At 31.6% G+C, this 15,480-nt stretch overlaps 2 protein-coding genes across 3 annotated transcripts in view; both read right to left on the bottom strand.

Moving 5' to 3' along the window:
* The window catches only part of LOC111628251, a 2,769-nt gene extending 1,844 nt beyond the window's left edge, over positions 1-925 (bottom strand). Inside the window, exon 1 of the mRNA XM_023372000.1 lies at positions 309-925. Coding sequence (XP_023227768.1) covers positions 309-839 — 531 coding nt within the window. The 5' untranslated portion in view covers positions 840-925. The remainder of the gene's footprint in view (positions 1-308) is intronic.
* LOC111628252 (protein Smaug homolog 1-like) overlaps positions 1-15,480 on the bottom strand; it is a 31,555-nt gene that overhangs the window by 5,957 nt on the left and 10,118 nt on the right. For both annotated transcript variants that reach the window (XM_023372002.1, XM_023372001.1), the window contains exon 2: positions 6,720-6,935. In XM_023372002.1, the coding sequence (XP_023227770.1) occupies positions 6,720-6,927 (208 nt within the window). In that variant the 5' untranslated portion in view covers positions 6,928-6,935. The remainder of the gene's footprint in view (positions 1-6,719; positions 6,936-15,480) is intronic.

Here is a 15,480-nt window from a genome sequence, read left to right as displayed (position 1 = left end):
CAATTTGGACATTTAGATTGGGTATAATCTATATATTTGTCATTTATAATTATTCCATTTTTATTTAACCTAATCTGCATAAAAAACTTTTTAATGTTAAAAGCTATATTTGTCAATATATAGTTGTTATTTACTGGATAATTTAGAATTGTTGTATACCAGCTTGTATTTTCTCGTTTTTGTATATCTTCAACGTCTTGGATAATAGAGTATTCCATAACTCTGTGTATTATTTCTTTACTATACTGCTCCATATCATACGTATGATCCATAAACAGTTTAATAGAAAATCCATATTTATTTACTATCTTCGATAACTGAATTATCCAACTTCGTCTTAAGTCCGTTTCCCTTGATTTGTGATGTAGTAAGAACAGCAATTTTGTTGTTATATCTTCAGCTTTAATAATTTTTAGTAAAAACTTTAAATATCTTTTTATTAGTATAGTATTTATTCTGAATCTATGTGTTTCTAATCTTAAGGCACTACCCGGGATATTATATTCTAGCTGGAATATCTTACGTATGAATATATTCTGTATTTTCTCAAAGTCATTAAATTTTTCCATGCTCCAAATTGGGGTAGCATATCCCATTGAGTTCATCACAATCGAATTAAATAACTGAAAATGTATACGTATGTTCTTCATTTTTGCCTTGCAGAATAGACCAATTAAATTATTTATTGCAATTTTTGCTTTACTTAGTGAATTTTTATAATGTTTTTCAAACGAGAGATTAGGTGTGAATGTAACTCCTAAAAATTTAATTTCCTTCACTATCTTCACTTCTTCTTTATTAATAAAGAAAGACATGAAGTGAAGTTTGTTGTTATACATCAAACTTCACTTCATGTTATATATACATATATATACATATACACATACATGCACACTGCTTGCCAAGTTTTTAGAACACTTGGAACTTTTTGTTTATTCTGTTATATTTAATGTTAATTTCTTTGTTTTTGTTATAAGATATATTTGCTTTGAATTAAATACTTTTTGTTCTAAAATGACTTCGTCAGAAGAAATAAAGTAAAAGATTCTTCAGTTATCCACTACAGGATTCACCATAAGAAAGATAGCACAGGGAGTCAAAAAGCAGCCATATACTTTTTCAATGTATTACATAATAAAGATTGGAGGAAAGGCAAACAAACATATTGGGCACCTAAAAGCAATACAGAAGCATCATGTCTGCAACAAAGTAGCAAGAGACCATATTGTCAACAGTCAAAATATCAAAGAAAACTCAAATTAGGTACTTCCTGGCATTCTATTTGTCAATTTATGGCTGACAACTTTTCTTATAAAAAAAGTGAAGAAAAATCTGCCATTGACAGATAATCATAAATACCAACATCTTGAATTTGCAATGACTATATAAGAGAACATTCCAATTTTGATTTAATTATATTTAATGAAGAAAAACATTTTTGTTTTGAGGATTTAGAAAATGCCAAATCTTATTTTGAGAAAACTGCAAGAATTAAAGTAAAACCTCATCATAAAAAATGCCATCAAGAAGATGACTCCTTAATGGTTCTGGGTGCCATAATTAAGTTAATTGATAATCAAATGCATTGATAGAAAGTATAATGCCATGAAGTATCTGAATGATCTGAAAACATTTCTACTTTTATGTGAAAAATTTTTTCAAATGGAAAATGGTTTGACAGCAAGATAATGCTGCAATTCATACATCTCGCATAGTTAGGCATTACTTTCAAGAGAATAAAGTTCCCATAATTGGCCAGCTCACTGTCCTGACTTGGACATTATAGAAAATCTTCGGCATTTAATGGAACAGAAAATTTATGAACAGGGACAGTTTAATTCTTGTGAAGAGTTAAAGTATGCAATTCAACATTGTGCTGATAATTTTGATAAAAATGTTATTGTGACTCTTTATAAATTAATTCCTTCTAGGTTGTTAAATGTTGCAGAGAAAAATAGCAGTGCAACAAGTTATTAATTGTTAATTTAGTATGTATAATTTTCTGTATCTTTAGTGAAGTAAAACTGTTCTAAACTTTTGTCCATTTGTCTTCCTTAAAAACTGGAATAAAAATCAAATTCCAACACATGTCATTCTGAAATTCTGTTGACTTACTTATAATAATAAATTAACGAACAACCCAAAAAAATCAATTTCAAAAAATAACTTGTTCTTGAGACATGTGTTCTAAAACCTTTTGGCCAGCAACATACACTCACTATATAATTTACATAGTATAAAATATATATAATTAGTAAGATTATATATATTGTGTATAGGTACACACACACATTATATATCATCTTACTATTAAAAAATTAGTTTAAAAATTTTTCTACTCAGGTTTTGTTTAGTTAAGTTTGAAGATTTAATTAATATGTCTGTTCTTTTTTCCCAAAATTCTCTAAAAATATTTTGACTAAGCTATTAAAAATTAAATTTCTTGTCTTTAAATAATGGTCCTGGAACATTACTTGCATGATTAGGATTAGCAATTTGCTTGATAAGCAAACTGCTATCATATCATGGCTTCTTACCAGCTAGGTTTTCATCACTGGTAGTTTATCATCTGTTGCAATATAACTTGCTTTTAATATCCCATTTTCTAAATCTTTTACTCAATTTCTTTAATTTATTTATTGATTTTTCTGATTCAACATATTCTTTGCATCTGTCTTTTAGGCATTGTATCTTCTCTCTTAAAAAAAGACAGCATTTTTTTGTTAGTGAACTTTAGTCTGCAGCTCCTGTATAGTGCATCTTAAACCTACACTGAATTTTTTTCTTTGGCCTTATTATAAATGAAAAAAATGATAATGGCCTAAATGCATTTGGTTTATCATGTGTTAAATCATTTTCCACTTCATGACTGTAGGTATTTCCCTATTTTCATTCTGAACCTTATCTCTATAAAAAGTTTAAAAAATTACTCAATGGGATTGGCTAATGAAAGCAATCAAAATGAATTAATGACACAAAAATAATTTTCCTGTTACACCACACAGTACTACCACAGAAGAGACCTACACTAAGTAAGTAATCTAGGCAAAATGCATTTGGAAGAAATATATTTTTAAAAGTACCAGAATACAAGTTATCCCTTTTGACTGTGTAGTGTAATATTAAATATTTAACCTCTAAAATCAGCTTAAAAAGAGAAGTCACTTCTTGCAAATATTTTAAAATTTTTTATTATATGATATTTTAGAAAATATTTTTCTCTTTCTTGAAGTACTTGAGAGTTGTTAGGCAAGGAAGTATTTATTAATAGTTATTAAACTATTAAAATATAAGTGTGTTAAAAATTTTAAAACTAAAATCATGCAACAATAAATGAGTTTGATAGTTTCAAAATTACATGACTAGTTCATCCTTATTAACATGGAGACACCAGCAAAAAAACATAAGAAAATTGCACAATGAAACTTGAATTTACAATTACATTATAAACTAAATAAAAATAATATAAAAATATCTGTAAATAATAATTATAAAATTTATTCAAAATTTATTATGCATTTTTTAACCATTATAAAGAACAATTCAATTTTTTTACAACTTGTGAAAGTTTATGATATACAACATTTGATGTACAGTATGATAATATTGGGTTGTTTGGAAAGTAACTTCGTTTTTTTCCCCATGGAAAAACAAACAATATTTTTATAATAAATAAATATTTTATTGAATTATATATCGACCATTTTGGTCAAATACCTGCTGCCATCATTTCTGGTAGTAGTATGATTCCATGTTTATGAAACAAAAAACGGATACAAGTAATTTTTGACATTATCATTTCAAGTAAATGTCTTACAGTTTAAAAAATTTTGTAAAGACCGGAACAAGTAATATTCTGAGGGTGCCTGATCTGGCGAATATGGTTGGTGTGATAGCATGTCTCATCTAAGCTGTAACAGTTTCTGACCAGTTACCAAACTTGTGTGAAATTTGACATTATTGTGATAAAATACTATACCTGTTTTGTTGATCAATTCTGACCGCCTTTTCTGTTTGATGATATTACTCAATTTGTTTACTCGATGGCAGTACACTTTCGAATCAATTGTTAAATTGTCTGGTAAAAGCTCCAAAAAAAAATTTTCTTAAAATCCCAGCAAAGAGAGCATCTCTCTTTAAGAACATGCGGAACCAGCTTTGAAATGAAACCAATTCGTTTCAAGTAATCATAAACAGTTCAATTCAACAAATTTAATCTCTTACAGAATCAAACAATGGTCTCAGAAATTCAGTTCAGGATGAGACTTTGCAGGTCAGTAGTATACCACAAGGGTGTCCACCCAGAAGAATTGTAAAGCACACTAGCCGGAAGATTCCAAGGAAAAGGGCTCTAAAGTTTTAAGCGTAGCTCATATACCGGTCAATTTTACACTATGGCAGCACAGCAAAATGGGCGAGTCTGTAGCAAACTCACTTGCCACGCAGGAAATCTAAGTTTGTCCTATCTTTGGTTAACTTTTTTTTTTGTTTTTTTTTATTGTTTTAAAAATTATAACTACTTTTAAATAAAGTTAATGACCTGAAAATATTATCAATTAAATCATAAATTATTTTATTTATGAAATGACTGTTAAAGCTAATTAAAACGTGAATTAAAGATAATATTTTATTGGCTACAGACTCACCCATTTCACTGTGCTGCCATAGTGTAAAATTGACCAGTATATGAGCTACGCTTAAAACTTTAGAGCCCTTTCAGAATCTTCTGGCTAGTGCGCTTTACAATTCTTCTAGGAGGACACCCTTGAGGTATATTACTAACCTGCAAAGTCTCACCCCGAACTGAATTTCTGAGACTGTAAGGTCACCTTGTTAGTGATTTCACGCATTGTTATTCAGCAGTTTGCTTCAATCAGTACCTTTATTTTGTTTTCATTGGCTTCAACTGACAATCCAGAACGTGGTGCATCTTCAATATTGAAATTGCCAGAATGAAATCTTGTAAACCAGTTTTGGCACTGTCTTTCTCTCAACACATCATCTCCATACATGTACTGTACCACAATTTTTTTCTTGCTTGAACAGCATTTTGATTTTTTGGTAATAAAAAAGCAAAATATGCCTAAAATGATGCTTTCAATTTTCCATATTTGATGGGACACCAAAAGAAAATTGTACAGAATGAAACAAAATTTTTTACAAATACACCTTTAAATGTCAGCTGTCAAAATATGTAATGAAAATGTGGTTTAAAATGAAATTGGCTGGTAAAAATACATCTAATTCCTCTAGTAATAAGAAAATGAAGTTACTTTCTGAACAACCCAATATATCCATTTTTGTGCATTAATTATTTTTTAAATATCATTTATTTATAGAAATCCTATATTATTATAGTACAGTGGTGCCTTGTATAACGTACGCCTCGAATAACGGACGCTGCGAATAACGGGCTTTCTGTTTGACCGTTACGTGACTCGAGCAACGGACTTGCTGCGAACAACGGACTTTCCGTTCAGCAGTTACGTGAGACGAACAATGGACTTTCTTCGAACAAGTGTGAATGATGTTTCCACTCTTTTGCCGTTGCCAATGACAATCTGCTATTTTTAGGATATATTAGTATTATTAGAATGTATTATTAGTATATCTGAAGTAGAAATGTAATGTAATATATGTTGATGATTTAAATAATCATTAAATGTAATGTAATATATGTTGATGATTTAAATAAACATTAAATGTAATGTAATATATGTTGATAATTCAAATAAACGAAATGTAATTGTGTAGATGCCGAGGTGACGGGACGAAAAGAGGTTGTAAAAAACAAACGGAGCAAGAGTAGCTCGTAGAAGTGTTTAGTGATCTTAATTAATAAAGAATTATTCGTATCATATAATCTGGCAAGTTAAGTCATTTATAATGCATCATGGCTTCTAAAAAAAACAGAAAGGTGATTTCAATTGAAATAAAGCAAGAAATCATCAGGAGTGAAAGTTGACAACAACTTTCTTGTCGAATGGGGAGAGGTTCAGGAGTTTACCAACACTCATTATCAAAACAGAGCTGAGGCCAACAGGATCAATGATCTCTACGATGACACCTTTGTCCGTCATTTCCGACAGGTGTTAAAGAAGAAAGAGAAACAGACCACCTTGGTCATGTTTTTCAAGAAGCCAGCGGGCAAAAAACAAAGGATGGAACAAGAGAAGTTAACCCTGCAAGTTCCAGTAGCCTCTCCTGAATCTGACTCCGATTAAAAAAACAATAAAAAAAGACCCACTGCAATGTGTAAAAAGTCTGTATCTGTATGAATGTGTAAAGAAAGTGTTCTTCCACCTCCTCCTCACAACATCTGACTACCAGGCATAATTGGTGTCTGCTCCATTTTCATTTTTTATGGTACAGTATGGTTATTTTATGCTGCGGAACAAATTATATGTTTTAACATGTATTTCTATGGGAAAATGCGTTTCGTATAACGGACGTTTCACTTAACAGACGTGCACCTGGAACGGATTAAGTACGTTGTACGAGGCACCACTGTATATCACAATTTTGAATATTTTACTATTTCACAAGTTGAAAGATTGATGGCCAAATCATTACAGAATGCTGCTAAAAGACTTCAAATTTTGAATATAGAACTCTTTCTACAGGATCACATAAAAGTATATCAATATTAAAATTCTGCAGTTTCATAAATAATGTATAATAAAATTATGATAAAGTATATTAAGTAATATTTTTCATACCTGGATCATTAGCTTGTTGTTCTTGAACTTTCAAATCCATACATAATGCAAGATTTTGTTGCAAAACTAAGGATAAAAATCGAGCATGTGTAGAATCTAGCTTCTTCAATAGGGAATAGAGTGCCACTGTTCGTTCACATTCATTCCACTGATCAAACCATGCAGTAATGGTGTTAACTTGATCCCGAAACATTAGAGTTGATTTCATTATGTCCCCTAAATTTGTTTATAGCAGTATAAATACCAATTTCAAAATATTGTGGTATTTAAAATTTAATTTAAAAGATTTTATTTATTATATTAATATTTCAATTATAACTAATCCAATAATTACACTAATTATTTAGCATTAATATAATAGCCTGACAAGGAATCTGACTGCTCGTTTGATATTTAAAATATTAATTTAATTATAATTGAAGTTCTATGGAATAAAATAGCTAAGTACACTTACATAAGTTTATCAGTTGTTTTATTATGTATACTGTATCTAATAAGATTTTATGGATATGACTATTCCATTCCCCCTACTGTAAATAACACTTTAACTCAAATATTTAGCATTTACACTTTACTCACTTTATAATAAATCTCATGCAAAAACAACAGTTTTTTTGAGAATTCCTAAAAACATTAAATTTAACTTAAGAACTTTCTCCTTAGAATGCCTCAATTGTTATATACTGTATAAATAAAATTTTTTTCAATATTTTCTCACTTTCTAAAAATAAATTAGGACCTATATATTAAAATGTAATAATAAAAACTGATCTATTTTTGTGCATTATATTAATTCTATGACATAACCTCTTGCAAGAAGTTTAACTGAACAACTGTGATAAGTTCCAAAATTTCAAATATAATACTTCCACTTGTTTTATATTTTTCTTTTGCATTTCATATCTTTATTGAACAAAAGTAGTGTCATGTTTTTCAATATTTTATTGATCATTTAAAATCATGCTAAAAAGTCTTCATGGCTACACTTTCTTCAGACCTTTAAATAATAAGGATGGAAAGGTCAATTGTCTGTGGTACAATTGTCTGACATTCAGGACAATTGTCTGTGGTAGAGTTATATATAATTGAATAATTGTTTTAGATTTGAGTACCATTTCAAATCTTGTAAAGCAAAAACTAAATTTCAGCTAATTAAACAATACTAACAACCATGTATAATGTCAACAAAAGACTAAAATTAATTAATATTTAAAGTTGTGCATACCTAAGTATTGGATACAGGTTGAAAATCCCTTATCAATAATCAAAAAATCTCTAATATCTGAAAGTTTCCTGAGTACAGTAAGACCCTGCTTAATGCAGGGGATGCATTCCTAAATGACAAAGCGCTAAACTAAACAGTGTTAAACGAGGTAATTTTAAAGTAGAGTAAATAGGGATAGGGGAACACACAACCAAAAATAAACAAATTTTACTTTAATTTTAAGTTATATAATTATGCATATCAATATAAAAATATGTTAAAAAACACATAAACATATGCACACAGAAATGTAAAGTTCATTTTTTGTGATGAAAGTTCCGACTTTTCTGAAATTCTTTTTTTTTTTTTTTTGCAATAAAGTTGTGAAGTTTCATTTGTCACTTTTTTCTTTCCTTAGCAAATGTCGGTAACAGAAGATCGCATGAAAAATGCCTTATTTTGCTTTTGCACTCCTTTCAAAATCTGGATCATTTGCTACAATTTGATCAACGATTTCAGTTATTGTTACCAAATTTGTACTAAGGAAATCTGTAGAGAAATTTTTTGAGTTCTTCATTTTCAGATTCTCTATTTTCCAGTTCCACATGAATTCAATGTTCTGCCAGTTCTTGAAGGTCATTGTTGGTAAGACTCTCACCAGAAACCTGCGATAGCTCCTCAATATCCTGGCCCTGCTGTATCGATTTGGTTGACAATTATTCAACCTAACGATACAGCGATAGGCTCTTCTCATTGAGAATTCTTGGATACCTTTAGCCATAACTTCTTCCACACTTCGTTCATGCATTTATCGATTAATTCTTGCCAAGCAAAGCCGATATTGCCTATGGCATCCACGATGTTATATTTTTTCTAAAATTGCTAAACAAACATAGATTTAAAGAAAGTACACCTTTTTCCACCTTTTTCTGATTGGTTCGTGTTCATAAATAATCGTATTATATACATATCAATGAAATGCCGCGATAATTTAAATCGGCATAAATTTTCAGCTTTTTTCAGGCTTCGAGCAGACAGTGTTATATCGAATCAGCATTAAGCGAGGCAGTGTTAAGTGGGGTTTTACTGTACATTCTTTCTAACATGATGTATCACAAATGGAAAATTTCATAAAGCACTGGGAATGTTCCAGTGTTCTCCCAGGCCCTTCTTGCCAGACATCCTATCCAGATGATTTTTCTGCCCATCATGAGAAGAATGCATTTACAAAAGTTGTGACTTTTTTGTATTCCTTAATTAAGTGTAATTTGATCCCACTTTTTAACATATGTCTATCATAACAAATAAGGTGAGGTCAGGAACTAAACTAACATTTGAAATAAAACAACCTGTAATCATGGAAATGAAATACAAAGCTACAACAAACCAAATATGTTCTACAATTTCCAATGGCTAAATTTCAGAAAACATTCCTTGCTGATCTTCTCCAACAAAGTCTCTTCATCAGACTCACCCAATTCTCCTGCTACTTCTTTGCTGATTCTGTTCTACACACACTTTAACCCATAAAGAGATTTTGGATGGGACTTTCAACAAGAAAACTTCTTACAAATCACCCAAAATTTCTTAATATGTCTAGCCTGGGGAATATTAGGAGTATTCTCAGCATACAGACAAAAGTAATACCAGAGAGTGAGAAAGTGGCCATGGAAGTGGCACAGAAAGCAGAAGCAAGGTCTGGCCAGAAAAGCACTTTCTTGCATCTGTAATCCTTGTCAATGAAATATATCAAATGCTGCTTTAAACAGTCAACATAAGATGTTTTAGTCCCTAAGAAATGAAAAGTTCCAAAACATTTCCAAAACTGTATAAACATTTGTCAAACAACCCATTTCTTTGAGAAATTTTGCTTTGCTCTGAAATTTGAAGTTTTCCAGGGCATCAACTTTCTGTGCACAGTAGAAATGGCATTCTGGAATGCTAGTTGGGTCTTGAAATACAGTACAGGTAACCCCCGTATAACACAGCACTTCTATAGCACGGATTCGCTCTAACACGGTTCGAGAATTGATACCATCCCCCGTATAACACGGTATTTTTATAGCACGGATTCACTCTGACACGGTTCGAGAATTGGGTAAAACCCTCGTACAGCAGGAAATGTAATAAATTTTTACATACTTAACTAATAATAGTTCACGAAAATTATTATTTTCGTGAACTATTAGTATTTAAGTATGTAAATTTTCTCTTCTCGCCTTCTGTCGATACACGTGGTCCTTCTCGAAACTTGTTTCAATGTTGCCAGATCGCGACGCTTCTGCTTCTGATGTTGCCGAATGTTTTTCCCTTATTCCATACTTGTGTGAATACGGGGGCTGAAGGCTCCCGTTCAATGGTCAGGATATGTCAGGCGAGTGTAAAGAGAGATGATTGGGGTCGACGATAAGGTGAAGGGCGAGATCGAGTAAAGGAGTTTACCATTTTCTTTAACATAAAAAAAAATAACAATTTATTAAAGAATAGGCAAAATGACAAAACTACACAAAGCTCTATACCGACATAAAGTTTCTATACGACAGAGAGAGTTTCTCAGTCCCTTCATACCTCTTATAGCCGTCCACCCTGACGATTCTGAACGTGGATGCCTTTAAAATATCGATCCAAGGAATAATCCACAAATATGGCACAAATTATATCAAATCGCGACTTCAGCGATGATTTAATTCGAGGTTCATCGGAGATCGTAATTCCGCAGGCTCGGAAGATCGGCGCGACGTTGTTAATCCTGCGTTCGGTAATACACTCCCCTGAGAGGGGGTAAGAACGGCCTTTTATCCGTTTTAGTGGGAAATTTCCACCACGTGATCGGATGTACATAGGTTAGGGGTTATAGGTGTTCCAGGGATCTATAACAAATGACGACATTTGAATGCTAACTATCAACCTTTTTGCAAGACGAGATGCAAGTTCTGCAGAGAACAATGGATGTTGTTAGTTATGACCGGAAAGTTTACACAATCCCGGGCAAGATCGTTTTTTTCTACTAGGGCATTACATAAACAAAAGTTTTGATTAATTAACAATTTTGTTAATAAAAGAGCTATATTTCCGTCACCAAAATTCCGGATCTCACACTTGCTTTATTCTTCATAAGTGCATAGCACCATATAAGGAAATTTATAAAGACCTTTTAACTAGAAACAAGCAATCTAAAATTACATACATTTTGCAAAAGGTAAAGCATGGATCTGAAGATAATGCAGAAAAATGCTCAGAGGATAAGGATAACTTGCCAAGAAGAAAACGCTCTCGGTTAATTAATAGTGTTTTTAGTGATGACGAAGAAAACATTGTTTAATTTATATTAATATGTATCACTTTAAAAATTTTAATGAAGATATTTATCTTAATTATGAAAATGTACTAGCATGTTTTTTAATTTTTGGAACCTAACCCTCCTTTTTGTATTAGTTCTTTGTTTCGTATAACACGGATTCGCATTACATGGCAATTTTTTGGAACGTAACTACCGTGTTATACGGGGGGTTACCTGTACTTGTTTTTAATTGAACCTTCTTTCTAATGAATTATCATCTTGAATTTTTTAGATCAATTTTGTAAACTAAAACTGTTAACTTGAGAAAGATATCTTTTTAGAATAGCTGAAGTTTAAAAGGAGACATTTTGTTATGTCAAAACAATTTTTCTTATTAATCTGCAACCATAAAATCATATGATTTCTATAAGCAGAAAACAGCAATTTTTATTTATTTTTCTTTAACAAATCCTGTAATCTGTTACAAAAGTATAAATTTATTAAATTGTCCTTTAATAAACTTCATTCATTTCTTAATGTAGAGGACGTGGTTGCTGTATCATCAAATGCAGTGTGTAGCGTCTTTGTAATCCAAAAAGATGATTGGTAGACGAACGAACAGCAATTGGTTAGAAAACGTTACGTTTTATTTTAAAATTTTTAATTCAGATGTATTTCGGGTTGGCTTATATTCCCAACCCCTCTTCAGTGTTGTCATATAATGGTACAGCATAGATGTATTTTACAAAATTTTTAATTACATAGTAGTATGGTTATAACATTTTAGTTAAAATGTATTATTTCCGATACAAAAAGGAACATAGTACAAAAATTAACAACTGGTGTTATCCGGTGTTCACCGAGTAACAGAATACCGACAAGTAATGTTATATAAACAGTTCCTCACATTCCGTACACGGGGGTTGTGCTTTAAACAATCTTTAACGCGTGGAGGCGTTCTCTATGAGTTTGTACCATNATAAAACGTAACGTTTTCTAACCAATTGCTGTTCGTTCGTCTACCAATCATCTTTTTGGATTACAAAGACGCTACACACTGCATTCATTCATTTCATAAAATATTGAGAAAACTGGAAAAAATTAAATTGAAAATTAATTTTTTGTTGCAATATCAAATCAGTTTGTTACAGAATTAAAAAATGACATTACATGAAGTTTTATTTTCTAGCCAATTGTTGGTACCATCTTACAGCAGAAAATAAAGTAACTGTTATTAAAAATGATTATCTATACGTTTTATTTATACTTTATCTCTATGTATTTTGCTGTATATATTATTTACAAGATATTTAAAATTATCTGTTGCGAAATATACCAGTATTATAAATTGCTTTATAGTTCATAAATGTTGTTTTTAGAGATAGTCTGTTTATATAGTTTGTGTACACACAAGGACAATAGACTTTGTTGTTTAAGGAATAGTTAAGAAATATGTTTGTGATAAATCTGATACTGGGCTTATTTAAAACAGAGAACTTAAAAAGGAAAATACAGTAATACACATTTTCTGTTCTATTTGTAAAATGTTTGTATTATACAGTAAGTTGTTAAGTAATTGAAACTGATTAGAAAATATAAGTGTACTTTATATATATATATATATATTCATAACTACAGTATATATAAATTCATAAACATTTGTGAAAACATAAATTAGTAGTTATCAGAAAGAAAGATCTTTACATAGAAATAAACTGTATAGACAAAAATTTTAATCTTAAAATTATTATATGAAATTTGAAATTAACTTATTATGAGAGAAGAAAATTTGATCATTCAAATTAATTCAAGTGATAAAAAATGTGACAGATTATTATATGAAAAAAATTACATATGCATGTGAGCATATCACATAATTTGCTAACAAATTTTGGGAGTTAAGAAACAAAATATAATTACTTTATTTCAATTACAGATATAATTGTAACTTGCACATTCACATCAAAGATATGGCTCTATATGCTCCATCTCTATGCTCTAAAAAACTGCATTTGTGCAAAACACTTGATAGTAGAATGCATCTGATCTGTGCAAAGTTGTTGCAAATTATGAAATTCTGCCATTTAAAACAGCTAGGTTGGGAACATTGTCTTCAGATCACTAAATCAATAACACAGCAAAAGAACTACTCACTTTGGAAAGCAAATGTTTTCATCCACTTTTAAAAGAATATCCAGCCTAAAGATGTCCTTTTAAAAATGGACAAAAAAGTTTGCTTTTCAGAGTGAGTGGTTCTTTGGCTGATTTATTGATTTAGTGGTATAGTAGAACATTTCTTATTAATAATTTGTTGTTGTCTTTTGTATTATTTTATTTACAATTAGGAAATATCCTTTGACAACAGATTTCCTCCCCACATCAACATAAAACCTTTAACAGACAATATATAAAAGGGGAAAAATACTAAAAATCAACAACAACAAAAAATAAAATAAATAAAAGGTGCAATTATAAGAAACTTAAGAATTATACAGTATACACTTACAAGTTTTTTTTTTTTTTTAATCACAAGTACTAAAGCATATGTTTGATATTAATCATACTGCTAACAATGTGATTAAAAAAATCTATGTGATAAAGTTAAATGAAAGAAAGAAGCACAAATACATGATAAATGAAAAATGAATGAAGAACCTTTTAATTCTTTAAAAAAATAAATATTGTTTATTAGATGTCATGAAGAAAATTGTCATTATGCTTTTTATTCCATCTCCTCTTGAAGTCTACTCAAAATACAAGCAACAGATAAAAATACCACATAAGCTGCTTTAGTATATATCTAGTGGTTGTGCTACTTGCTGTACATGATTACACAAAGCGAGTTCCTTATCCAGAGAGTAAAGCCGAGAGCCTTGCAATACTCAAGGCTCTCCAGTACGTAAACACTCATTTTAACGATAAAAATAAAACTTATGTGGAAATTCTTAGTGACAGCAAGACAGCCTTACTGCAAGTCCACAAATTGAACACAAAACTGAACATCATTGCACGAACAGTAACACTTCTCCAGTGCCTATCTGTGAAAGGTCTTACAGTTTCTTTTACGTGGGTTAGGGGCCACTCTGGCATTCGGGGAAATGAGAGGGCCGACCTTCTTGCAAAGAAGGCGGCACGATCATCAACGGAACCAGTGTTTGGAGAGCTTCCCAGCTGTTGGCTTCATGAGAAACTTAAAAAACTTACTATTTCGGACTGGCAAGCCAGATGGAACAGCGAATCTATAGGAAGAACTACCCATGATTTCCTGCCTGACATTGCAAGTAGACAAAGGATGGACTACTTAAGAAGATTTCTCCACAAAGGAGACGGAATATGTGACTGTGGTTCGGGGGAAGACGAAGATCCCCACCACATAATCTTCATGTGGCCCAAGTTTAAGACACTAAGAAAGACCCTCACCGTGACTTTGTACAGGTGTAGCCTCCATTGGCCCTGTGCTCCAAAAGACTTTTTCATGAGTAAGCAGACATTAAACGCTTTAAAGAATTTCATCATGGGCACCGGGGTCACGGTACCTTCGTTCTAGGATTTTCTAGGATTTTCTGGGATTTTCTAGGATTCTCTGGGCGTCCTAGCTGTCAGCTTCACTCGGAACACCCATTGTAACCTGGCCAAACTGGCTATTTGGGGATTCCAGTCTTGTTACCACTCCCACTGAGTCCTGGCCATGTTGGCCATCAGGGGACTCTTGTGTTGTGTTGTATACCCCTGTATTATGGCCAAGTTGGCCATATGGGGTTCTTTGCATTGTTGCTCCCCATTGTAACCTGGCCGAGTTGGCTGTCAGGAGACTTTTCGTGTTTATTATTATTATTATTATCATGTTGGGTTTTGTGAGTTATACTCGGTTATTTCACACTGGTGGCTGTTTACTATGCCGGACCAAAGTCAAGGCATAGCAACCAAAACAAAACTAAAATTAAATCATTGTGTCAGTGTGTGTGTCTGTATTCAGGAATTTCCTAACAACGTGGCATGTATTCAATATAGTGGCCTTCTGTAGTGTTATGTATGTATTTCTACTCAGTTCTAATGTTTCCAGGCTTTTGTGTAGTGTGTGTGGTATCACACCTGTACAGGAGAGAACAACAGGTACAATAAGCACCCTATCCATCCTCCACAGATGCCTTATTTCCTGGGTAAGTTCTGTGTACTTGCTAATTTTTTCAGTGCATGTGTTTTGTACATTGTGAGTGTTTGGAATGGCTATGTCTATAATGTATGTGATTTTATTGTGTTTGTCAATGAGTGTGATG

The sequence above is a fragment of the Centruroides sculpturatus genome, unplaced genomic scaffold (genome assembly GCF_000671375.1).
Source record: "Centruroides sculpturatus isolate CEXI.00-Female unplaced genomic scaffold, Cexi_2.0 scaffold512, whole genome shotgun sequence".
Lineage (NCBI taxonomy): Eukaryota > Metazoa > Arthropoda > Arachnida > Scorpiones > Buthidae > Centruroides > Centruroides sculpturatus.
Note: the sequence above shows the minus strand (reverse complement) of the source record. Positions and strands in the feature narration are given on the sequence as shown.